General features: G+C 43.7%; 1 protein-coding gene across 1 annotated transcript in view; it reads right to left on the bottom strand.

The window, feature by feature from the left end:
* Nucleotides 1-27,936, bottom strand: part of ANO2 (anoctamin 2) — a 290,238-nt gene that overhangs the window by 138,110 nt on the left and 124,192 nt on the right. The window contains exons 13-14 of the mRNA XM_084811922.1: nucleotides 17,684-17,766; nucleotides 4,711-4,794 (exon numbers count right to left, since the gene is read on the bottom strand). Of these exons, the coding sequence (XP_084668048.1) occupies nucleotides 4,711-4,794; nucleotides 17,684-17,766 (167 nt within the window). The remainder of the gene's footprint in view (nucleotides 1-4,710; nucleotides 4,795-17,683; nucleotides 17,767-27,936) is intronic.

Here is a 27,936-nt window from a genome sequence, read left to right as displayed (position 1 = left end):
AGCTAATTGTCAGGTGAACTAGGAATTGCTCGCCCTTCATTAGTTGCTTATTTTAGCTTTCCTAAGGGAGCCTACACCACTGAACAAGCCCAAACACTTTTTTTTTTTAACCTAAGCAGGTCCTCCCAAAAGGTTAATGGAATGCATAAACCTGACCTGCAACCTTTCTATAAATCCCTTCATAACAGGGGGAATGAGCATGATATAAACTGAATCTCTGATGAATATGGATATTGTTAAATAGGCTTTCCTGCCTTGGCAACAATATCAAAAGGACAATGCATCCGCTTCGTAGAAGAAAGTAAGCTTATCCATATCTGCATCATAACTCCTGCCAGGATTCATGCATGCATGACAGCCACTGATATTAATGAAGACTGTTATAACAATGCGTACATTTTAATGTGCCATGACCGTCTGGGCAATAGAAAAGCTAATATTATGGTCCACACTCTTTGCTCAGTTGCAGCTTCCTTGCCTTTTATGGGGAAACTTTCACGTGGTGGGAGAGCCATATTAATTTCTGCCACAATATGGAACAGCATTACCCTAAAACAGTTATAAAACACAGCATTATGACATCCTAGTTTATTACACTATGAACTGCATTATGATATTTGTAGGGGTGTGCAAAACCCTCCAGTGAGAAATTTCACAAATCATTGAAACTGCTTTGGCTTCTAATGAAAGAGAGCCTGACAGGCCCAAATGCCTGAGGGTTCTTCCTCAGAGCAAGGCATTGTGGGTGAGGTGGCCCTGGAGAGGGTGAAGCACTGACAGTGAGGGGCAAGGATGTGGGGGAGAGGAAGGGGGAGGGAGAGGGCGGCCATGCATCCTCCTGCCTCACGTGGCAGGGCATCTCCTGTTCGCCCTGTCTTTAAGCTTGCCAGGTGAATATTGGTGATGACCTGATGATGTGGGAAAAAAACACTGAGAACTTCTGCTAGTTCCAAAATGTATAGCTGCCCTTGAAGCTTATCAGATGCTTTGCTCAAGCAGTAACATCCAAATTCAGCTATTTTTTCATCTTAAGATGGAATTTGGTGGCAACTCTAATTATAGCAGTGGTTTACAAACTCCACGCTTTCAAGTTTTTCCCAAAAACCTGTCTGCTGAGTAATCCCTACAAATCTACGCATTGCAGGGGATTCTGTGACATGTTCTAGGACACAAAATGATTTAATGCCAGGTACTAGCCAGGCCTGTTGGTCTGCACCATCTCCCAACTTGTGAACCGTCTCCTACTAGGGCTGTGCTTATATCTGTCCTCCAATTTCCAAAAAGTTTTCTTCCCCCACAAAAGAGGATTCTATTTTTCTGCCTCATTCTTAGGGCACTTTAGAAGTTTTTTAGAATTTCTTTGGATTTTTTTTTCTAGTTTACTTTATAGCTGTGAGGTGACTGGGGGATACTGTGTGTGTGTTTTTTCCTCCTATTACACATTTCTCCATCAGTCTACAGCTTCCTTGGCTGTCCTTACTTCCTGATCCAAAAAAACCTCATGGGAGAGTTATCTCCCCTGGGCTTTAATTGAAATGGAAGCTGCAGATAGCAATGGGCAAACAAGCAATTTTCAAGGTCACCAGGATTCTAAAAAACATTGTCTCGCTGCTTGTCTCATGCCCAGTTCTCATTCACATTTGCAATCGCTGCTTGCTCCGTGCGAACAGGAAACTTGCACAAATCGAGCCACACTCAAATGGGAGATTTGTGCAAATTTCCCCCAAATTGCACAAATTTCCTCCATAAAGCAGGGCTGATTCAGTCTACAGAGTAAATTTCTGCAAATTAGGAAGTCTAATACTGAGTTCTACATGCTAAGCACAGATAATAAACCTGCCTTCATTTACTGCAGAGGGCTACGTCCTAAGCCCAAATAATAAAGCCTTCCTTTATTTACTGCAGTCACCTTGATGATACCAATTTTCAACTTCCAATTTATTTCTCCACCCTATTTCCCCAACTGGCAAAAAGAAGCCTAGGCATTATGATGCAGCAATTTGCAGCACTTTCTCTAACATTATTCTTTGAATAAAACGAGAAAAGTGAAGACTGCAATCTATACATACTTATATGGGAGTACGTTCCAATGGGTTGTACATCTGAATAAGCATCTATAGGAATGCACAGGAAGCCATGTATACTTGTAGACTTTATAAATATATCAGTCTGTACAATTCTATATGCTAAGTTGTAACCAATAGAACCAACTACCTGGGGAGGTGGTGGGCTCTCCCACACTGGAGGCCTTCAAGACGAGGCTGGATAGTCATCTGTCGGGGATGCTCTGACTTGGATTCCTGCACTGAGCAGGGGGTTGGACTCGATGGCCTTGTAGGCCCCTTCCAACCCTACTATTCTATGATTCTATGAAGTTAGACACTATACAATCAATGTTATTAAAAGAAGTAAAGTGAGTTTAAGAGTAATAATAAAGTAGGGATTGCCTATTCAAATCCCCCCCCCCCATCTCCTCTTTTCTAAGGGAGTAGAGAAATTATTTTGTTTCTGTGGTTTCAAAATAATTGACAATTTTACATATAGTGACATTTCAGTACAAATCTGATGACATTACAGCGCAAATGCCTAGCCTGCCCTGGACCACCTTAAAGACTAACAGTGGTGCTGGTCTCTGGTTATCTACAGCCACAAACTCTAGCCTGTATTGCTTGTTTGTCGGGTTAGAAATTTTGAGTTTGCATTTTCCCAGTGGTTTTGATGTAGTGTGATTATACATTCTTAAAAGCTGATTAGTCTCTTCCAATGGAATATTGGGGTTCACTAGGTGGGTGGGGATAATGTTGCAACTGACACCAAAGTCTAACTGAAATGGTGATGCTTTATCCCCCAGGCACATGGTTGCATATTATTGTTTATGTTGTCCTGTTGGCTTTTCCTGCAGTGTGTTCACTACTTGATTTGTTACCCGCAAAATGTCTTCACCGTCACTGCCACTCTCCATATTTGCAGTGTGCACTCTAGCTTTGGCCGTTTTTCTGTTTTGATAGACACTTGGATACAACGTGGTTAAGTTTGTCCCAGTTGTGGCATGTCTACTCATAAGCTGGATAACTCTCTTTTTGTCTTGCATGTTTCCCACCACAGTACTTGCATTGCTGCATGGTGTTAACTGTTGTCCTTACATCCAGTTTCTCCTTCTCTTTCCTCTGTACCATACGGACAGATTCCACTGTCTGCCCTTCCTTCTAATCCTGTCAGCTGCCATGCAAATCTCCAAGCTTTTCTCTAAGGTCAAGTCTGCTTCCTTCAGCAATCTCTCTCCCACTTGTGTGTCCCGCCATATTCCACACACTATCCGATCCCTTATTAAGCAGTCTTTGATATCTTCAAAATTGCAACTGGCTGTTTACATCTTTAAACTGGTGCAAAATTCCTCAGTACCTTTCCCTGCTGCTCGGCTCCTCTTGGAAAAGCTGTATCTTCCCACTGTTTCATTCTTCCTTGGGTTGCAGTGGGCATCAAAACAACCTATTATTGCAGCCAAACTGCACTGTGCCTGGGGAATGCTGCACACAGTGTCTCGCCTATTTCCCTCCCCCTTTCTCCAGTCAAGGACAGAAACAGTACCATTTTCACAGACTCTTTTTTATCTGCCATTGCAGTGTCCACATACAGGTGAAACGCCTCTTTCCAGGTTCTCCATGCCTGGGCTAAGTTCCGAGCTTGCGAGTTTAATGTGCCTGGTGGCTTCAGGCCCTCCATTTTCAGCCTCTCCTTCTTTCCTGCGTTTTTTTGGGGGGGCGGGGGGGATAAAGTCACAGTTTGTTATTCTTCTTCTGTCTGGTATTCAGTCACCAGTGCCACCGTGTTTCTAAGTTGGTGTACTGCAGCCCACAGACTCACATAAGACTTTGCCTTCAAACAAACCTATGTTTTATTTAGCAGAGCTTTTCCACTGAGCTCTCTCAGGCAGTGGCCTCTCTTTCCTCAAGCCAGAAGCAGCGGGTGTTGCCCTCAACCACGTCCTGGTCCCTCTCAGGAAGCACAACACGCTCAGGCCAAATCCAGTACTTCTTTCATATCGTTTCATATTGTCCTAGGGAAAGCCCTGAACACGTAAAATACTTTGTAAAATGCAAAAAAGGCCAAAATGGGGCAACCCGCTGTTGGTGATAAGTGTGGATGATCAAACTGCAAATCACAGGCAAGCTTGGGGATGTCAGGAAGGGGATGTGATGACCTGAGGGGCTCCGTGGTCTGGACTGACGACCCTGGCAGACCGAATGAGGCCCATAGCCCAGTGGCTTCCCACCCCCGGTATATAGGATTTCTGCATTAGTTATCAATTGTTTCATTTTTAACTGATTATTCAATTACCTTGAAATAAATGTTGATAAATGTGTATATTACAAAAAAAATTCAACATTATGAGTCATTTTCAATAAAAAAGCATCACATAAATTATAACGTAATTAACAAATGCTACAACTCATCATTAGAAGGCTGTTGTTTCATTTCCAATGGTAATCATAATCAAAGTAGCTGCCCCAAAACAAAATAACAAAAATGACTTAACTCTTAGCCCTACCACAAAAAAATTGTCTCACTGATTAAAAATTATTAATACATTACAGTTTTAGTTGAATAAACTGCAACGAAACACATTAAATCTTGCAGTCATAATAAAAACACAAAATGACTGTTGAAAAGTAAAGGATGTCAAAGAGAAGGTAAATTCAGGTGTCCTACCTCATCTTGACTCATCATTTTGCTTTTTTCAGTTCTTGATTTCTTCTGTAGTAATTTGGTTTCATATTCTGGTCTGGGATGTTCCTAAAGCAAATTAAAAATGTGGGGAAAATTTAATCCTAGAGCACTCATAGATAATCAAACCACAAAAAATACACATCAAGACACTATTCAGTTCCCAGTTCATACACATACAGATATGGTAGGAAGCACTTGTGAAACACTGATATACGTAAAAACAAGTCAAACCTTTACACTCTCCTTGGTGCGTTTTGGCAATGGAAAGGGAGGAAGAATACATTTAAATCAAATACCTTCAAAACATATTAAATAAATAGTTATACTCTTATCAGTACTTGATGGAAAAATCTGAAACATTGCCTACAACACTTTGACTGCTACAAGAGGTAATATTTGACATTTTGAAATAGTCTGATTTTTGGCTTCAACACAGAAACCTAGAATGCATAAAATACAAAATGTCCAAAGCTTCACCATATCATAAACCATACATCTCAGGTTTAGATCATTTAATGCACTGCAAATGAAAGGAAACTTCATGTCAGAACATTTCAATAGGGCATAATAACTTAGTACTAGCTAGAGATGTCAGATTTCTGGAAAGTTTGAGACCATGGGGGAAAAAACCCATTTTTATTTCTGTGGGGTTTCAGAAAAAAAAAGGAAATGGGGGGGGGATGGAAAAATAAGCAATACTTTTTTTTTTTTTTTAGTGGTCTTTACAGATCTAAAGTTACATTCTTGCTTTAAGACAGCCTTCCCCAACCTGGTGCTCTCCAGACATTGTGGTCTTCAACTTCCATCAGCCTCAGGCAGCATGGCCAATGGTCAGAAATGCTGAGCACTGTAGTTCAAAACATCCAGGGGGCACCAAGTGTGTGTGGGGGGTGCTTTAGGAACACAGAGCAGCCTTTCTGTTCCTAAAGTTATTTTATGTGTAACTTGGTTTGCTCATAAAATTATCATATTTTAAAACTTTTAAAAGTAAACTCAGTAAATTTGTAAGTATTGTCTGAACAGATTGGAACTACATTAAATGATGGCTAGTACATCAGAAACACAGGCCTCTATGGAACAAAACCCAAACTGTCAAGAATCATGTACATTTATTGTCAAGAATGTGCAATGGTGACTCTACTCACTTGTTGGGAAACTGAGCATAAATGTCTATCAGTAAAATATACTTTAGATGAATAATTTTAAAAGAAATGAAAGAAATAACTATGCTGGGAATCTTACAGAGAGGATTAAAAACATTTTTCCCCATGGCTTCATTATTTCCAGACATTTTACATCTCTAGTCTTTCTATAAAAGTGTTCTTATTACATATTTTTTAGAAAACATCTTAGGAGAAGTAAAGACTGGGTAACAATATATAAATACTTTGTCTTAAATTCTAAAAGAAAATATTTCATAATCTAAAGCTGTTCAATGTTTCCAATTTTTCAGAAAAAAACAAAAAAACAAAAATAGTCCTTGGAAAAAAAGGGGGAAAATCCTCCCCCTAATTTTCCCATTTTTTCCCAGGCCTTCACATTTCTAGTCCTAGCTGGTCAGAAAATAAAAATATCCTGATCAGACAGTAGGAAATGAAAATACTCACATTGGACCTTAACAATATGTTTTTCAAGGTCAGGGATGATAGGCGCTGTGGAGGGCCCAAGTTTCCCACCCTTGGCCGGGTTGATTAGTTTGCCTGGAGCTGACATAAAGGTGGCCTTTTGGTTGATATTGTTGCTCCCAACAATTTGCCCCCAACTGTTTTTCACCTGCCTTAAATGTTTCATTGAATGTATAATCTGATAAGCATTTCACAGCTTGGCTATAGCAGCGTTCAGTTTTTACAGATGGCTTAACCATCTTATGCATTCACACCACTGACACTTTAACTAATACCCCACAAGAAATTAAGAGAGCAATCCTATGGCCAGTAGACAGTGTCCAGAGGGTCATATGATTTCTCGGTTCAACATGGCCCTCTCCACGCTTGGAATAGCTGTATGTAGTAACAAAGGAAGAGTACAGGCAGGTAGCACAGAATTGCAGGCATGGTGTCAGGAACTGTTTATTTCTTGTCTTCTTTTTTTACAGTGACAAAAAGTACCTTCATTTTTTGACACTTTTTTTGGCACTACTTGCCCTCTGCAAACAGATGCAGTTAAGCATGCTTACATATACAGTCTCTGGCCCTTCTCTGACTTTATTTTCACCAGTGTAGTTCCAAGTGAAGTTATTGCAGTCACCCCAATGCAGAAAACAGTGTGATTATGATCTTTGTTTAAGACAGAAGTGTCTGTTTGACTTCAGACAATATTATAAATAGCTCTGAGGAGCTGAGGAAGGCCAAATATACATATAAGGATTTTATACACACACACACAGAGACACATGCATGCGCACACATACTGGACATAAGCCAGTCCAGCTGCCAGATACTTATTGAAAACCATGTGAGCCAAGATAGAATAAAGACCAAATGGAATCCAATAATTCCCACCTTGGAAACAAAAAGCTGAATCCTGAATTATGTACTCAGTGCAAAAATCTCAGTAGGATATTCCTGTGACCAAGAAATTGATTCAAATATATAATCCACACCACAAGTTACCTATGCAAATTTTAAAATAACTTGGATATCTGGTGGGTTTTTAAAAATAATTCTGACTTCCATTTATTAGGCTATGTGGTCCTTTTGAAAAAGTAAATTACTTTTCTATAAAAATATGATGGCTGAAGGTTGAATATAATAAAAGCTTGTAATGGGAGGCCAGCAAATGTGTCAGATTTTACTTGTATCAGCATGCGCATTTTAAAAGCAGGCACCCATGCCACATCAGTTGTACACAGGGTGACAAGGAAGCTATGAGTGCACACCACCCTCAGAACATGTTTCCGACATTCCATACATCCAGTTATTAAAGGTGCTCAGGAGTGCCCCTTCAGTTATGGTGGGTCATATATATAAAAAAGCCTCCACCATTGTAAGCATCAACATTCTACTGCTTATAAAAATGACAACTCCTGTACTAATAATTTGAAACCTGGCATCCATTATCAACCTGATGTGGTCTACAATTGTGCAAAATTTCAAAACAATCTGATACAAATTTCCACAGGTACAGAAAGTTAAAAAGTGTTGAAATTGACACATTTGTCCTTTTTACTCCAAGCTATGGCTCAGTTTATCATATATTCCTTTCAAATTTTGGTGAAAACCACTTGATGTATCTTATTCAGGCTTGCTGAGAAGGTGTGCTTTTCTCAATCTTTGCCAGCATCAGGGTCTTTACCAGGGAGTTTTCTCTTCGCATTAGGTGGCCAAAATATTTGAGCTTCAGCTTCAGGATCTGTCCTTCCAATGAGCACTCAGGGTTGATTTCCTTTCGGATTGACTGATTTGACCTCCTTGCAGTCCAGGGGACTCATAAGAGTCTTCTCCAGCACCACAGTTCGAAAGCATCAATTCTTCGGCACTCAGCCTTCCTTATAGTCCCGCTCTCACAGCCATACATTACTACTGGGAAAACCATAGCTTTGATTAGACGGACCTTTGTCGGCAAGGTGATGTCTCTGCTTCTTACTATGCTGTCTAGGTTGGCCATAGCTTTCCTCCCAAGGAGCAAGCGTCTTTTAATTTCATGGCTACAGTCACCGTCTGCGGTGATCTTGGAGCCCAAGAAAATAAAATCTGTCACTGCTTCCATTTCTTCCCTTTCTATATGCCAGGAAGTGATGGGGCCAGATGCCATGATCTTAGTTTTTTTAACGTTGAGTTTCAAACCAGCTTTTGCACTCTCCACTTTCACCCTCAACAAGAGGCTCTTGAGATCCTCTTCGCTTTCTGCCATTAGGGTGGTATCGTCTGCGTATCTGAGGTTGTTGATAATTCTCCCAGCAATCTCAATTCCGATCTGTGATTCATCCAACCCAGCATTTCTCTTGATGTACTCTGCATATAAATTAAATAAGCAAGGTGACAATATACAGCCTTGTTGTACTCCTTTCCCAATTGTGAACCAATCGGTTGTTCCATGTCCGGTTCTTACTGTTGCTTCTTGACCCTCGTACAGGTTTCTCAGGAGACAGGTAAGGTGGTCTGGTACTCCCATCACTTTAAGAATTTGCCACAGTTTGTTTTGATCCACACAATCAAAGGCTTTAGCATAGTCAATGAAGCAGAAATAGAGGTTTTTCTGGAATTCTCTTGCTTTCTCCATGATCCAGCGAATGTAGGGATGGACGAAAGTCCCTTACCTGGTCCGGCAGCTTTTTTCGGGGGGGCGTGCTCTGTTTCTCCCCCCAAAATTCTTGGCGGGTGAGGAGGCGCCCCGTCCCTCCCCGCCGAAATTCTGGTCGGGGGGGAGGCGCCCCATCCCTCCCCGACGAATTCTGGCAGGGAGGAGCGCCCCGCCTCACCAGCTGCGAAAGAAAAAAGTAAAGTAAAAAAAAAAACGTGATAGGTTACGTAAAGATTTACTTAGCCTATCACGGCTAGATTTTCAAAGTCAGCCATGATAGGCTACGTAAATCTTTACATAGCCTATCACGGCTGACTTTGGGGGGAAAAAAAGCATGTACACAAATGGAGGCGCCCATGGGCGCCGCCATTTGCGTTCCTTATTTGGGCACGGGTAGTCTACGTAAAGATTTATGTACACTACGGCGAAAATAAGGGAAACGCTATTTGCATTGCCCTTATTTTCGCCGTAGTCTACATAAATCTTTACGTAGACTACCCATGCCCAAATAAGGAACGCAAATGGCGGCGCCCATGGGTGCTGCCATTTGCGTACGTGCTTTTTTTTTTCTTCAAAGTCAGCCGTGATAGGCTACGTAAAGATTTATGTAGCCTATCACATTTTTGTTTTTGTTTTTACTTTGAAATGGTGGCGGCGGCAGCCGGTCGGAAGACTGGCCGCTGCCGCCGCACTGCTGCCGCGAGGGACATTCGCACGAGGTAAGTCCCATCCTGAGAGGAGCGGGGGGGTGTCGGAGAATTTCCCCACCAATTGGGGGGGGCCGAATGCGTTGGCATTCGGCCTCCCGGAGATTCGTGGAGAAATTCTCCGACATCCCTAAGCGAATGTTGGCGATTTGATCTCTAGTTCCTCTGCCTCTTCGAAACCCGGCTTGTACTTCTGGTAGTGCTCAGTTCACATACTGCTGAAGCCTAGCTTGTAGGATTTTGAGCATAACCTTGCTGGCATGTGAAATGAGCACAATTGTACAGTAGTTTGAACACTCTTTGGCATTGCCCTTCTTTGGAATTGGAATGTAAACTGACCTTTTCCAGTCTTGTGGCCACTGTTGAGTGTTCCAAATTTGTTGGCATATTGAGTGCAGCACTTTGACAGCATCATCTTTTAGGATTTTAAATAGCTCCGCTGGAAGACTGTCATCTCCGCTAGCTTTGTTGTTAGTAATGCTTCCTAAGGCCCACTTGACTTCATTCTCGAGGATGTCTGGCTCAAGTTCAGAACATTCAGATCTTTCCTGTATAGTTCTTCTGTGTATTCTTCCCACCTCTTCTTAATCTCATCTGCTTCTGTTAGGTCCCTGCCTTCTTTGTCCTTTATCATGCCCATCTTTGCACAAAACGTTCCCTTGAGATCTCCGATTTTCTTGAAGAGATCTCTAGTCTTTCCCATTCTATTGTTTTCTTCAATTTCTTTGCAGTGTTCATTTAAGAAGGCCTTCTTGTCTCTCCTTGCTATTCTCTGGAACTCTGCATTCAGTTGGATATATCTTCCCCTTTCTCCCTTGCTTTTTGCTTCCCTTCTTTCCTCAGCTACTTGTAAAGCCTCATCAGACAGCCACTTGGCTTTCTTGCATTTCTTTTTATTTGGGATGGATTGAGTTGCTGCCTCCTGAACAATGCTACGGACCTCTGTCCATAGTTCCTCAGGCACTCTGTCTATCAGGTCTAATCCCTTAAATCTATTCCTCACCTCCACTGTATATTCATAAGGGATATGTTTTAGGTCATACCTGAATGGTTTAGTGATTTTCCCTACATTCTTCAATTTAAGCCGAAATTTTGCAATAAGAAGCTCATGACCTGAGCCACAGTCAGCTCCAGGTCTTGTTTTTACTGACTGTATAGAGCTTCTCCATCTTTGGCTGCAAAGGACATAATCAATCTGATTTCGATATTGACCATCTGGTGATGTCCATGTGTAGAGTCGCCTCTTGTGCTGTTGGAAAAGCATGTTTGCTATGATCAGCGTGTTCTCTTGTCAAAACAAAACTCTATTAGCCTTTGTGCTGCTTCATTTTGTACACCAAGGCCATGCTTGCCTGTTATCCCAGTGATTTCTTGACTTCCTACTTTAGCATTCCAATCCCCTATGATGAAGAGGACATCTTTTTTTGGTGTTAGTTCTAGAAGGTGTTGTAGGTCTTCAAAGAACCTGGGCCCAGTGCTCTTCAACATTTTTATTAATGACTTGGAGGAGGAGGTGCAGGGAATGCTGATCATATTTGCAGATGACACAAAATTGGGCGGGATAGCTAATACTTTGGAAGACAGAAACAAAATTCAAAGTGATCTGGATAGACTGGAGCGCTGGGCAGAAAACAACAGAATGACATTTAATAGTGATAAATGCCAAGTTCTGCACCTAGGAAAAAGAAAGCAAATGCACAGTTACAAGATGGGGGATACGTGGCTCAACCACACTACAAGCGAGAAGGATCTTGGAATTGTTGTCGATCACAAGCTGAATATGAGCCAACAATGTGATGTGGCTGCAAAAAAGGCAAATGCTGTTTTGGGCTGCATTCATAGAAGCATAGCTTCCAAATCCCGGGAAGTACTAGTTCCCCTCTACTCAGCACTGGTTAGGCCTCATCTGGAGTACTGTGTCCAGTTCTGGGCACCACACTTGAAGAAGGATGCAGACAAACTGGAGAGGGTTCAGAGGAGGGCAACAAAGGTGATCAGGGGACTGGAAACAAAGCCCTATGAAGAGAGACTGAAAGAACTGGGCATGTTTAGCATACCATTCATGCTTCTTCTCTGTGACAACCTTTCAAGTACTTGAAGAGTGCTATCATATCTCCCCTCAGTCTTCTCTTCTCAAGGCTAAACATGCCCAGCATATCATTCATGCTGACACTGCCATCTCAAGCCGTCATGACCGATGCATCTCATCTAGGTTGGGGAGCCCATTGTGGATCTCTTCGGATTCAGGGTCTTTGGCATGGACAAGACAGGGTGCTACATATCAATGCACCAGAACTCTTGGCAGTAAGAAAAGCACTCCAAGTCTTCAAGTCTCACCTTTCTCACAAGCATGTCCCGGTATTAACAGACAACACCACGGTATTGTGGTATTTGAACAAGCGGGGGGGACTCATTCTCCAACCCTAATGGACATGGCAGTCAAACTTCTCCAGTGGGCAACTGAGGTTGGGGATCACACTCACAGCCCTTCACATACCAGGGAGGGACAACGATCTGGCAAATTCTCTAAGCAGAACTTATTGGATGATGCATGAGTGGCAACCATCACATCCTCAGATCACTCTTCAGGACATGGGGACGGCCATGGATGGATCTCTTTGCTACGGCTCAGAATGCAGTATGTGACCATTTTTGTTCCAGCGGGGGTCTGGGCGAGAGATCACTAGGGGACGCCATCCAGGTTCTTTGGTTGAAGGGTCTCTTCTACATGATTCCACTATTTCCCATGATGCCCAGGGTGCTGCAAAAAATTTGGATGGACAGCACAGACTATAGCCTAATAATGCCATGGTGGCTGAGGCAACTGTGGTTTGCCCCCTTGTTCAATTGTCAAACATGGACTACTTATGTCTGCCTTCGATTCTGATGTTGTTGACCAAGGATCACGGTCGAATCCACCATCCTGACCTCGACACCCTCTGCCTCTCAGAATGGACAATTTGATCAATCTGACAGGCTTGTCTGTGGAGATTCATATGGTGCTGGATGTGGCCCTCAAACCATCTACAAGACGAGCATATGATAGTAAATAGAACAGTTTTTCCACATTCACTTCTGCGCGAGGCCTTGATCCTTATTTGGTACCGGTACTTACTATATTTAGCTTTCTTCATGGTATCTTCCAAAGTGGATTGAAACTCACTTCGATTAGGGTTTATTTAGCTGCTATTTCAGCATTACATGCTCCTAGAATCATAGAATAGTAGGGTTGGAAGGGGCCTACAAGGCCATCGAGTCCAACCCCCTGCTCAATGCAGGAATCCAAGTCAGAGCATCCCTGGCAGATGGCTGTTCAGCCTTGTCTTGAATGTCTCCACTGTGGGAGAGCCCACCGCCTCCCTAGGTAATGAGTTCCATTGTCATATTGCTCTAACAGTCAGGACGTTTTTCCTGATGTTCAGCCGGAAATGTTTCCACCATTCCTGATGTTCATCCTGTAGATGGCTTTACTATATTTTCACATCCAGCCACGTGGCTGTTTTTGTGAGGACTAAAGAATTTGGCTCCTCCATCTCGACTTTTTGTTCTGGAATGGAGCTTATCCATTGTATTGAAGATCCTGACTTCGAAACTATTTGAGCTGCTAGCGAAGATCGATCTTCGACTTCTGTCTTGGAAGGTGGCATTCCTAGTAGCTATAACTACTGCACAGAAGGCGAGTGAGTTATGTGCCTTTCATATAGACAAGCCATACATCATTTTTCATAAGGACAAAGTGGAGTTAAGAACTGAGCCCTCCTTCCTCCTGAAGGTTGTGTCTGATTTTCATGTAAATCAAGATATTGTTTTTCCCACTTTCTTTCTGGTGCCGTCCTCTCAACTGGAAGCAACGTTCCATACTTTGGATGTACATCGAGTGCTGGCTTTCTACAAGTCTAGAATGGAACCCTTTCGCAAATCCTAAAGACTCTTTGTTTGCTATGAAGATAGTAAAAAAGGGTTGCAGGTTTCCCCTCAGAGGTTTGCCTCTTGGATTGTACATACCATAAGGTTAGCTTATTAAATTGTGGGATTGGACCTTGACGATCACATCAAAATTCATTCTACTGGAAGTGTGTCCACTTTGACAGCGTACAGTCGGGGAGTGTCAATACTGGACTTGTGTAGAGCTGTGACATGGTCGAAGCCTTCAGCCTTCATCTCACACTATAGACTGGATGTTCGTGTGAGAGACGATTGCAGTTTTGGGCATGTAGTCCTCTCATCGATCCTCCAATAGGACACAGCAATATTCTACCTTCCTCCAGTAAGCGAGTTTGTCAATCGCCCATGTGTGTGATGCACAGAGACCACGAAGAAGAAATGCAGGTTGCTTACCTGTAACTGTAGTTCTTCGAGTGGTCATCTGTGCATTCACACAATCCACCCACTGTCCCCACTTTGATGTCGCTGTCACTATTGCTGTTGATGTTGGAGTAACGAGGCCATTAGTCAGTCTCAAGGAACTGAGGGAATGGGCGGGAACCAGCTACATATGCACAGTAGACAGTGGGGGAGGGTTCCCGCCAAAATTGTTTTCCTTAGCTATAGAAGTTTCCCGAATTGAGGTTCCATGCAGGCACAGGGCCCATATGTGTGAATGCACAGATGACCACTCAAAGAACTACAGTTACAGGTAAGCAATCCCCTTTATGGATCACTGCCTTGTTGTGGCGAAGGGGCTTGCATAACTCAGTGAAGCCATAAGCTATGCCGTGCAGGGCCACCCAAGATGGACAGGTCATGGCGGAGAGTTCTGACAAAATGTGGTCCACTGGAGAAGGAAATGGCAACCCACCCCAGTATTCTTGCCAAGAAAACCCCATGGAACGTATCACAAGGCTAAAAGAGATGATGCCGGAAGATGAGCCCCTCAGGTCGGAAGGTGTCCAATATGCTACTGGGGAAGAGCACAGGGAATTTCCAAGTAGCGCCTGAAAGAGTGAAGCGGCTGGGCCAAAGCCGAAAGGACACTCAGCTGTGGATGTGTCTGGTGGTGAAAAGAAAATCCGATGCTGTAAAGAACAATATTGTTTAGGAACCTGGAATGGAAGATCAATGAATCAAGGTAAGCTGGAGGTGGTCAAACATGAGATGGCAAGATTGAACATCGACATCTTGGGAATCAGCGAACTAAAATGGACAAGCATGGGCGAATTTAATTCAGGTGACCATAATATCTACTACTGTGGGCAAGAATCCCTTAGAAGAAATGGAGTAGCACTCATAGTCAACAAAAGGGTAGGAAAAGCAGTACTACGGTACAATCTCAAAAACGACAGAATGATCTCAGTACGAATCCAAGGCAAACCATTCAACATCACAGTAATTCAAATCTATGCCCCAACCACTGAGGCCGAAGAAGCTGAGGTTGATTGGTTCATAGAATCATAGAATAGTAGGGTTGGAAGGGGCCTACAAGGCCATCGAGTCCAACCCCCTGCTCAATGCAGGAATCCAAGTCAGAGCATCCCTGACAAATGGCTGTCCAGCCTCGTCTTGAAGGCCTCCAGTGTGGGAGAGCCCACCACCTCCCCAGGGAATTGGTTCCATTGTCGTATTGCTCTTACAGTCAGGAAGTTTTTCCTGATGTTCAGCTGGAATCTGGCTTCCTGTCACTTGAGCCCATTATTCCATGTCCCGCACTCTAGGATGATCAAGAAGAGATCCTGGCCTTCTTCTCTGAGACAACCTTTCAAGTACTTGAAGAGTGCTATCATATCTCCCCTCAGTCTTCTCTTCTCAAGGCTAAACATGCCCAGTTCTTTCATTCTCTCTTCATAGGGCTTTGTTTCTAGTCCCCTGATCATCTTCATAGAATAGTAGGGTTGGAAGGGGCCTATAAGACCATCGAGTCCAACCCCCTTCATTGCCCTCCTCCGAACCCTCTCCAGTCTGTTTGCATCCTTCTTAAAGTGTGGTGCCCAGAACTGGACACAGTAGTCCAGATGAGGCCTAACCAGTGCTGAGTAGAGGGGAACTAGTACTTCCCGGGATTTGGAAGCTATGCTTCTATGAATGCAGCCCAAAACAGCATTTGCCTTTTTTGCAGCCACATCACATTGTTGGCTCATATTCAGCTTGCGATTAACAACAATTCCAAGATCCTTCTCGCTTGTAGTGTTGTTGAGCCATGTATCGCCCATCTTGTAACTGTGAATTTGCTTTCTTTTTCCTATGTTCAGAACTTGGCATTTATCCCTATTAAATGTAATTCTGTTATTTTCTGCCCAGCGCTCCAGTCTATCAAGATCACCTTGAATTTTGTTTCTGTCTTTCAAAGTATTATCTATCCCAACAATTCAGTAACACTGGAGGGTGGTCATGCATAGAGGATCTTCCATTTGACGGGGAAGGCCTCTTTAATTCCAAGACCGATGAAGCAATGTATGCCATTCAAAAGGCGAAGAGCACTGCAAAGAAAATGGGAATTTCGCAGCAGTATCACCAACAACCTTTCAGACAGAGGAGATGATATCACAACAGCAGTTCCAGCAACTGTGCCATTATCAGGATAGGACCCCCAGATTCTATCAGCAATAACCTCAGAGGAAGCAACTCCCTTCTAATCGTTTTCGCCAGCCACGCTCCAAAGGGGACAATTCCTCTAAGCGGCAGCTTTGACTCCACCAAATGCCAGATCCATCACAACTTTTTTTTGGTCCCATTTTTGGCTCCCTCCTATCTCACTTCCATGCAAATTGGAGGGCAATAACATCGGACTAATGGGTCCTTGACATCATTCACACTGGATACTGTTTGGAGTTCGAAGTCCTCCCTCCACTTGGCACCATCCATGTTACACCACCTTTGGAAGCTCTCTGGTTGGAGACAATCAGGCTTTTAGAGAAGGGAGTTATCAGAAGGGTTATACTGTACCAGACAAGGAACAGATTTTCTCCCCATTGCTTTACAGTACTGAAAAGGAATGGATGACTTCGCCCCTTTCTGGATCTCAGAAACCTCTATGTATTTCTCAGGACAAGAAAGTTCCGAATGACGACTTTAGCCACTGTTATCCCTCTTCTTCGTCAGGGTGTATGGTTTGCTTTGGTGGACCTCACGGATGCCTACTTCCACATAGCCATCAGGGAAGATTACCAGAAGTACCTTTGTTTTGTCATAGGAGATCAATCATTCCAGTTCACATTTCTTCCTTTCAGACTGGTGACCACTCTACACGTCTTCACCAAACGTATGGCAGTGGTGTGTGCTGCATACATTCGCACTTGAGGCATCAAGATATACCCGTACTTAGATGACTGCTTAATAGTGGCACCATCAAAACCTCTTCTTACTTGAGCAGTTCTTCTTATCTGAAACATATTGACCTCATTGGGGTTGTTAATAAATGAGAAATCCTGATTGGAACCCACTCAGGTGATCCACTTCATCAGTGCAGAGCTGGACGCGACAACTGAGAGAGCTTACTTACCTCGAGACAGACGTTGAGTTTTAATGGAGTTGGCTTCCAAGATTTCTCACTACTGCAGAACAACAGCTTTTCAAATCCAGAGGCTTCTGGGTCTCATGGAATCTACAGTTTGTGTTCTAGCATGGGCGAGAATCCACATGAGGTGCCTACAAGGTTGGTTTCTGAAATCCTTCAATCCCGAGGCCAACACTCGCAAGGTGCACTTGGTACTACTGGACAAGGTAGCCCACAGCTTAACTTGGTGGACGCAACCAAGCAATCTCTCGGCATTGAGCAGGGGGTTGGACTTGATGGCCTTTTAGGCCCCTTCCAACCCTACTATTCTATGATTCTATGAAAGCACTACACACAAGTCCACATTTCAAAACACAGTGAACAAAGCACTACCCACATGACATATATTTAAATTTAATACTACGCTGTATGGCAAAGCAAGCCCAATAGAGATATCATATAAAGTACCTGAAATAAACTAAACTGAATGGTTCAAGCAACTTCCCTTTTCTTCCTATCTAAGAAATTATTTTCATTAGCAAATAACAGAAACTGAAAATGTTTAAGTAAAGCTTACTTCTTCCTCCTCCAAGCCAGTTAGGTCCCAGAAGTAACTCAGCCTCATCTGCAAACGCTTCCAGTTTTCAAGAAACATGGTAGCTGAAGAGAAAGAAAACACAATTTTCAGTTTCAAAATACCCAAACACGATGATACATATTACCAGCAAATAAAATACTCAGATACTCCTAACATAAACCACATTTGGACGTTGAGTACCCATGAGTACCAAACCATGAAGTTACCTGAAAGAACGGGTAGAGCTAGCTTCACCCCCTCGACCTAATGCCAGAATAGCTCTATAGGCATGTGACAAATCAGAGTCTGGCTAATCCAAACAGACATTTGCAAAGAAATAGAAGTAACCCACAATCATCGCAAACTGGGACTTTTTCTGATACCTATTCTTTTGCTACAAAAAATGCATGCCAACAGAACTGTTCAGAATTTTTGTTAATTTGATATTTGCTTTGAAATTAGCATATTTCATGCCACTGAATTCACTTCCCCCCAAATTACAACCTCAACAAATATCTGCTTCGTTTTTATACTATTCAGCATGATTTTGTTCACCTGGCTGCAGGTGAACAAAACAATGTTCTTTGCAACATTGGGAAGCTCAGAAGCAAAGCATAGTAGCAATAGCCAATCTCCAGAACTGTTTGCCTCCAGAATCTGATATTCAGAGAAGTACAATATAAATCAATAGATTGTTTTGTTATAGGTAACAGCCACTGTCAGGGTACGCCCACATTAATGTCTATAGTCCATTTTTAAAGTCCTATAAGCACATGTCAGAAGCAGAGACATCACCTTGCCAACAAAGGTCCATATAATCAAAGCTATGGTTTTCCCAGTAGCAACGTATGGCTGTGAGAGCTGGACTATAAGGAAGGCTGGGAGCCGAAGAACTGATGCCTTCGAACTGTGGTGCTGAAGAAGACCCTTTCAAGTCCCCTGGACTGCAAGGAGGTCAAATCAGTCCATCCTAAAGGAAATCAACCCTGACTGCTCATTGAAGGACAGATACTGAAGCTGAAGCTCAAATATTTTGGCCACCTAATGCGAAAAGAAAACTCCCTGGAAAAGACCTTGATGCTAGGAAAGTTTGAAGGCAAAAGGAGAAGGGGACGGCAGAGGATGAGATGGCTGGATAGCATCACCAATGCAATGAATATGGACCTGAGCACACTCCGGGAGAGAGCGGAGGACAGGAAGGCCTGGTGTGCTATGGTCCATGGGGTCACAAAGAGTCGGACACGACTTAACGACTGAACAACAACAACAACTTCTATAAGTTAATAAGGGCACAATCCTATGGCCACTAGTCAGCGGATAGACATCCATAGGATTGGCTGCTTTCCGGGAACTGACCTCGGAGCCTGCGCTCCAAAGTTGGTTCCCAGAGAACCGCCTCCCAGCTCCCTCCCCCACTGCCTTGTAGGTGGTGCAGATTGTCCCCGGGCTCCGCACTCGTAAGAGTAGTGCAGAGTGGGGAAAAGGGGGCAGTCCCAGGGGCGGGGAGGGGCGGGGACTACCTAAATGCCAATACTCCAGCTTACCCACCCCGTGTTAATCCCACGGCTAGACGGCCAAAATCTAGCCACAAATGCAGGGTGGCTGGAATGTGGAGGAGACAAGCCCCTCCACACTCCTCCCACCGTTGAATGGATAGGCCACCTCTCCACACAGGATTGCACCCTAATGCAATTTGTGAAGCAGCACTTTGTTTTTCACTGCATGAACCAGCTGCCAGTTTCATTAAATTACCTTAAAATTCTAATAATATATATGATCAAGAGAGAGAAAGATCATTTTATAGCAGATTTTGCAGAGGTTATGTTTTCCCCTACTTTAAACAGAAGATCACTTTCTCATTCAATCCTGTAAACCTAACTCTGACAATATTGGTTATCATAATCCAACTTCAATTTTTGAAAGTTAGTCAGTGCTTTTGACATGAAGGGTAACCTGTTTGCTTCATTAGAGTCAAAAGAGTCCAGTTTTACTGCCAGGCCTGATAGCTGGGGAAAGGAAGATTAGCCTGGTTCTATCTACCTGCTAGAGCCTTCAGCAACTGCCCTGGACTAATCCTGCCATCCCAATTAATCAGCAGAACTGCCATTTTAACAGCAAGAGAACAACAGCCACTGGAAAGGAGGAATTCAACTTGTTTATGTCCATGTGCCAGAGGCGTCAACAGATACCCTGACTCCACTCTGCCTTCCAACCAACCAGCAACACTCCAAGTTAATCTAACTGCCAGGGCCTGGAAGTTAAAGGAAAACAAAATATTTCAACTGGTCCAATGACCCACACTTCTAACAAGGCAGCAGAAACATATTCAGATATAGGATATAGGATAGATCTGAGTCTTGGGGACCTTCGAACAGCAGTGCCCAAAGCTGATAGGGGAGTCTTTGAAGGAAAAACACACTAACAAGAATGCCACTGAGGAATATGTCAACTTTCAGTATTACTGTATGGTAGCACCATGTAGATGAACTTGAGCACACTCCAGGAGAGAACGGAGGACAGGAAGGCCTGGCGTGCTATGGTCCATGGGGTCACGAAGAGTCGGACACGACTTAATCACTGAACAACAAAGCACCATGTAGTCATTTTCATGATGATGCATCATTAATTGGGATTCACTTTAAGTCTAAGTGAGGAAAACAGAGTGGAAATGCCCCAAATAAATATTTTGATTGTTTCTGAAATCTTGCACCTCAGACCACCAGTGACAGTAAAAATGCTATGTACACCTGAATCTGTTTCTCAACAAATACAGCCCCTTTGCAAGATGCAAAAGTAGTTAATGAGATGTTAGATCAGGTAACAGGAGTAAAATTCCTTTCATGGTTGTTAAAATAACAAATCTCTCCATCTTTCACAATAAGGCAGAGAAAGAAAGAATCTAAGGCAGAGAAAGAATCTAAGAAGGATTCTTACATATATTAATTAACCAAGAAATGAAGCCAGGTTAACAGAGCCTAAGGGCACAATCCTATGGCCGCTAGACAGCATCTAGACAGCCATAGGATTTTGGGGTTTCTGGGATTCAAGCTCGGAGCCAGCACTCCAAGCGTGGTTCCCAGAAACCTGACTCCCTGCCCCCTCCCCTGACGGCACGGTTCGTCCCTGGCTCCACGCTCGTAAGAGCAGCATGGAACAGCCGAAAAGGGGGCGTTCCTGTGGGTGGGGAGGGGAGGAGACTGCAGAAGCGCAGTCATGATGCTTCCTATGTGCCATCTGGCCTCCCCCCTCTCCTGCTCCAAGGCGCCCTGGCTAGACAGCCGAAATCAGCCACCTAGCTGCAAATGCAGGGAGGCCAGAGCAGGGAGGAGAAGATCCCCTCCACGCTCCTCCCACCTGCCTTGGATAGTCGACTGATGGGATGTCATGTCAGTAAATGAAAGCTGCATACGTACACAGCATTTTCAGCTACTGCAGGGAGACTGAAACAGGGTATTATATAATGCTCAGTTTGTCTGTCAACAGGGCCAGAGTTAGATCTTATCACTTACACGCGCACACACACAGCTGTCATCAAAAATGGAACCCATGTGTCTAGTTTCACCTGCCCTGCCTAAGGTTGAATATGACTTACCTGTATCCTAATGTCGTAACATTGCAGATTTCCTCACCTGCTGCCAACACCATCCAGTAGTGCAGACTTGAAAAAGTCACAATGTTATGCCATCAGGATGCAAATAAATAATGGAAATTGTGGAGGGGGAGGTGTGAGCTGGACATGCGGTGACCACCTTGTATATCCTTAATTTTAGTTCCAGCCTCTCAGGCTCACCCATTAGCTCCAAGAGTGTGCTTGCAGGCTATGTGTGTGGCCACATGAGGGCTGAATCAACATGTTACTCATTTATTAGATGTATAGCCCACTTTATCCTGTGGGCCCAAAGCAGTTTTTAAGGCAATTCTTCCAGGGACACATTTTTGTATCCAAGGAACTCAGGATCTAAATAGTTGAAGTAATAATAGGCATAGGGGATAAAAGATACTAAATGGATTGAAAATGACATTTTATAGGACAAGAATATATAAGGGATTAAGAAGCATAATTCTGCTTCTCCCATTTCCCAACCAAAAACAATGCGAAGACTGGTAAGAATGAAAACACATGAACATGATGTTGCCTACGCTGAGGCTGATATTGGTCTATCTATCCCAGTATAAGAACATAAGAAGAGCCGTGCTGGAGCAGGTCAAAGGCTTATCCAGTCCAGCACTCTGTTCTGCTTCTGGACCCTTTAGGGCTGGTGTGCCGATAGGAAACCCACAAACATCAGGACATGATCACATTGTAGTGCTTGCGTTCCTCAGTGATTGGTATTCAGGGGCATACTGACACTAACAGCAACTTTGCAGTGCATGTTGGTTTTCCCAGGCTGTCACAAAAAAGCCTTTTTGGCGGCTTCACTTGAGATTGCAGCAGGGCCGGCCTTGCCATTGGGCAGACTGAGGTGGCTGCTGCAGGCGGCAGGTGCTGTGCGCTGTGGATGGGTCAGGGTCAGCAGCCCCTGGGCTGTCCACCCCCCTCGGTTGGAAGTGTGTGTTCCAGGCAGCCTGCCCTGTGCCCTGTGAGCTACCCTGATGCTTTCAGGTGAGCCGGTGGATGCTGTGAGCCCCCCCCCATACGCATTTTACACAATACCAAATTATTGAAATCTCCAGGACTGCATTTAATAATCTCCTTGAGATTAATGCTCATTCCCAGAGACTCCAGGCCAATCCTGGAGGGGTGGCAACCCCAATGCATGCATTTATACTTTACGAGCGTTCATGTTTTTTATCTATTAAGAAAGAATTAATATTAAACACATTCACATTAGAGCCTGAAGTGGGAAAATGCCACCTGCATTGTTCACATGGGAATGTGTTGCTGAGGTGCTGAGAGTCATGTCGGATGTAGTGATTGAACTGGTGCCAGAGGACGGGGGCTGACGATGATTACTGCACATGAGTCACAATGCCTAGCAGGGCCCCTGTCTCTGGAAACTGGAAAACGTCCTTTGAAGGAGGTTTGCAGCCCCTTAACTCAGCACTGCACCAAATACTGACCAAAGCCTATGTCATGTGCCTTGTTTACTTGTTTGTATAAATACCAAAGTCACCTATTGTTCTGGGCCCACTCCCAAGGGGCCACGTTGGCAACTCTTGACTGCACCACACCTTGGTGTTCTGGTAATAAACATCCGCTCAGACAGAAGTTGGTGCCTGTCCTCTGGGCAAGCCTGGCAGAAGGGTAAAATTCTGCAACAGAATTTTGAGGTTCCACCGAGATCTCAACACAGCCAGAGCTGCTGGCAGCTCACTGCCAGTCCCCAGGGGCCCTAGTGAGTTATACAGCTCATGGGACCATTGTTCCCTGCCAGTCCTCCCCGGGCATCAGTGGCGACTGGTGAGTTCTCTTTGTAGGTCTGAGGTTGAACTCTTGGGGCTCATAGATGTTTAGGCTGGTGGGAGGCTAGCATTTTTTTGTTTGGAGCCATTGTCTTGTCTGAAATATGTTGCCCGTTGTCATGTGAATGTGCTAATGGATGTGTCTGGATCTGCCATGGTCCCCCAGAGGTCTTGTCCAGGCAATCCTGCATGCCGTTTTTGGAAGGGTCCCCAATCCAGGAGGAAAAAAGGCATGGTGTTAAAGTACTTTGGTACACATGGCAGCCACACCTACAGTGAAAGCCTAGAATGCAAGGGCTGCATGTACTCGCTTGATTCCCCCTTGTGTCTTGGCATACGGACTTAGCTGAGGCAGTCTGCCCGCCCCTCCTTTGTGTCTGCTGGGGCTAGTTTGCTAGTTTGCTCATCAGGATATCAGGGGGCACTTTGCTGAAAGCTTTGCTGAAGTCAAGGTATATTATGTCCACAGCATTCCCACAGTCCACAAGGGAGGTGACCTGATCAAAAAATGAGATCAGATTCGTCTGGCAGGATTTGTTCTTGACAAATCCTGAAATCCATGTTGGCTTCAAGTAATCACTGCATTGTTGTCAAGGTGCTTACAGACTGATCACTTTGTAATCTGCTCCAGAATTTTCCCAGGGATTGATGTCAGACTGACTGGTCTGTAGTTCCCAGGTTCCTCCTTTTTGCCCTATTTGAAGGTGACAACACTAGCCCTCCTCCAGTCATCTGGCATGTCACCTCCATGATTTCTCAAAGAGAATAGACAGTGGTTATGAGACGTCTTCTGCCAGTTCCTTTATTACTCTAGGGACGTGTTTCCATGCTATCAGCTTCATTTTGTTTGCAACTTTGTTGCAATGTTTCCCCAATCACATCTTTTCGTTTTCCAGTTTCCACAGTGCTTGAAGTCCTGGCTTATGATATCTGTAGCCTGGGGCTCTCAGCTATTTCCACTGAGCTCTAATCAAATTATTTTCTTGATGGCTAGGTGGAGGCTGGGTGGAGGCTGGGTTAGGTCTGATGATGACCCCGTCAGTGTTCACACCTCCTTGGCCGTGTTTCTAGGACAATGGAAGGAGAAGCTAATGGAGGAGTACTGGATTTTTAATTTTAAAAGGAATCAGCTTTGCTGTGAAGAGAGGCTTCCCCCCTCTCCCCCCCTTTCTCCTTTCCCCTGACAGTCCAGATGCACCTGCATTTCAGGAGCAGGCCTCATTGACCACAATGGGAGTTACTTCCGAGTAGACACACATATGCTTGTGCTGGGAAGGGGGGGGGAGAACACAAAGAGGGAAACTAGCCCCCATTTTAACCCAGAGGATCTCATTGACCACAACGGGAGTTACTTCTGACAAGACAGTAACGGGCTTGTTGTGGGAAAGAGAGCAAAGCCAGCCCCCATTTGAACGCACATGATCTCTGTATGGGAGCTGTGAATGCATTACATCCTAAGGCAATGGACCGAAGCCTCGAGATCGTGCTTAATCGCATGTAAGGAATTGGGCTTTGATATTTGCTGTGCCAATTGAGGGGCTTCTCTGTTATTGCTGTGGTCATTGAGAGGGCCAGCCTCATTCAGCACAATGGGAGAAAACGCCCCTTGACTGGGGTCATGGGCTGTGTTCTGGTGCTTATTTTTAATTACGTTTTAAAAGTTGGTCCCTCAGCATCCTGCTCCAAAATGGTGATGAAACTTCTGGAAAACAGGGAGGGAAAGGTTGGGTCACTGAGGTCAGAGCAATACACCCACAAAGGCTGGGCTACACGCCCCATGGGCAGGGCTATAATACCAAACCCAGTGCGATTGTGGAAACAGGTCAGTCATGGAGCCACGGTAAGCTGGAAAAGTCAGACTATAAGCAGTCTCAGAAGAAGCAGTTTTTCAGCGATAAAATGCAGGGCTGGGGCTGAATGGCCATGACGTCATGGAAACACAGAGACCTCACCGTGCAGCCAGGTTAGAGTAAATCGCTGGTGGAAACACAGCCTAGGATGCAGTTCATCTGGCCCTGGAGATTTGAACTCATTCAAAGTAATTAGGTGTTCCTTGACTACATGCCTATTGATCTCAAGCTGCAATCCTGCCCCTTCAGCCTGTACTTCGCCTTTGCTGGAGGGTGGGGGTCATAGACCCTTTTTCAGGAGAAGACTGAGCCAAAGTAAGAATTGAGCACCTCTGCCTTTTCTTTGTCATCTGTTATCATTTTGCCATCCTTATTTAATAGCTGAACCACCATTTCTTTCCTCTGCCTTCTACTATGCACATAGCTGAAGAAAGCCTTTTTGATGCTTTTAGCATCCCTCGCTAACCTCAGCTTGCTCTCAGCTTTAGCCTTCCTGACACCATCCCTGAAATTCTGTGCTACCTGTCTGTACTAGAATGGTGTGTAATTGTGCCTTTAAAAAACAAACAAAACTCCAACCCTTCTTGGACCCCTTTTTCTCATTAGAGTTGCTTGCCATGGGACCTTACTTATCATTATTCTGAGTTTATTAAAATTGGCTTTCATAAAATCCAGGGTACGCATCTGGCTACACTCGGCTTTTGCTGCCTTTAGAACCAAGAACTCAAGTATAACATGGTCTCTTTCCCCCAGAGTTCCTGTAACTGCTACTTTATCCACTAAGTCATCTCTGTTGGTTAGGATCAAGTCAAGGATAGCTGATCCTCTAGTTCCTTCCTCTACTTTTTGTAGGAGGAAGTTATTAGCAACACAAGTCAGGAATTTTTTGGAGGGGCCATGTTGTGCATAATTTGTCTCCCAACAAATATCAGGGAACTTGAAGTCCCCCAACATTGGCAATTAGCTTTTCAAAAGTTTCATTCTCGTCTTCTCCTTGATTGGGTGGCCGGGAGTAGACTCGACCACCATGTTCCTTTTATTCTTTGCTCCCTTTATTTTAACCCAGATGGCTCTCAATGGGGCTGCCAAGCTCATCCTCCTGTATTTCTGTGAGAGATATGTATTTTTAACATATAGTGCAACTCCACCTCCCTTTCTGTTCCTCCTGTTCTTTCTGGACAAGTTATATCCTTCAATTGCTGTCTTCCAGTCATGGGAGTCATCCCACCAAGTCTCAGTTACACCTATCAAGTCATAATTTCCTTCCTGTATTGAGAGTTCAAGTTTGTTCTGTTTGTTTCCCATACTGTGGGCATTAGTATATAGACATCGAAGACCGTGTGCTTTATAGTCTGGCTTTCTTCCTACATGTGTCTGAAGACAATTATTGGGTGCTATTAGAGCTGTTCTCTCTGCTGTGGTGCATGAGCCTTCGTCCATTGTAACCAGCACCTTTACATCTCCCTCCCCTGTGGGATTCAGTTTAAAGACCTGGGTCATGTAGGTTTTTAGAAAAATGGAATTGGTATTCCAGGGATGATCCAAGCAAACAATTTCCTGTAACTGGGACGCTTGACATGGACAGGTTGGTGTAACTGAGGGGAGCCCTGAAGGGGCTAGGTGCCAGAATCCCACAAGACCAGTGAGATGCTTACATTATGAGAATGCATTCTTTGATGGGTATGTTGGGACGTTAAAAAGGTCACCTAAGTCCCAGGAAGTGGAGTCTTGAGGACTCCCAAGAAAAATGGAAAGACCAGGTCAAATTTTAAAACGTCAGAGAAGAGCCACAGAAATTTAGAGAAGAATTGCAAACAGTGATCACTTGTTATAATTTGCTGACATAAACTAACCCATGTGAGTTATTTTGCCCCAAGAAGTGTGCACTAGTTTATATGAACAAGCAAACTGGTCAAATCAAGAACCAGCTGATCTTGATACTTTAGACCAAGTGCACATCAGACTCCTAGGAACAAATCCCTGAAATTTGTCTGATCAGGCTAAAAATCATCAATTATAGACAAAACAAAGGCAGCAGACTGAGGTTTCGCCAAACTTAATGAACATTGTGATCATTACCTTACTTGTCAAACAAAGAAGAAAGGAAAAAGAGAGGTGCAGAACTTGGCTTTTATCCCTGTTAAATAGAATCAATGGAGTCATTCCCCTAAAGAGGGAAGGTGCCACAATGATTTAGATCAAGCAAGTTGCAAAAATGTGAATAATGTGTGTGATGTACTCAGCACCTTTGTTTTTGCTTTGCTTTAGAGAAGTGTTTTATGTCTGCATTTGTGCCTGTGGTTCCTGCCATGTGGGCATGTGAGCATTTTACTCCTCTTAGTCACCAAATGCCAGTCCTTTGGGTCAGTTGGACAGATTGTCCTATATGCCACCTAAAACCTACAATAGCATCAGCTTCTCCAGTGTAAAAATCAAGATGCAATGACTGTGTGACTGGCAATGGAGAGTGAGTGTTGGCTAGGGACTGTCTGCATTGTTATGCATTGGCTAATGTGTTTAAACATGTATCATAGCTTAGGCTCAACCTTCTGTGTGTATGCAATAAATGTTACTTCATAAAGAAGAAAATGCAAGCTAAACTGAATGTTTGTTGAGGGATGCTGCATGTGCTAGAAAGATGCTGTCGAGATGGGAATAAGATTTTAAAGTGGTCTAAACAAGCGTAAACTTTTATTAAAAGTCAATGGTGGGATATATTTGTACACTGAGGTAACAGTGGATTTGAAATCCTAAATATTGTCCCTTATACTATCGTATTGGTTATTGTTATTTTTATTGCTTTGTCCTTTTGCTTTGTATGTAGTCTAGCAAGCTTAATGATATATGATTTGTTTTAATTGTTTAATGAAAAACTGCATATGGAATCTGTGAAAATTCAAAGGATGGAGTGTACTGGATTTGGTTTCAGAAGAATAGCGGGCAGTCAGGTGTGAATTTGCACAGAACCATATGCAGTATTTCATGCAGTGTTTAATAGCA

This window comes from Heloderma suspectum, chromosome 7 (genome assembly GCF_057233095.1).
Source record: "Heloderma suspectum isolate Gila_16-S chromosome 7, 16-S_ref, whole genome shotgun sequence".
NCBI lineage: Eukaryota > Metazoa > Chordata > Lepidosauria > Squamata > Helodermatidae > Heloderma > Heloderma suspectum.
The sequence above is the reverse complement of the archived record's forward strand: the minus strand, read 5'-3'. Positions and strand labels throughout refer to the sequence as shown.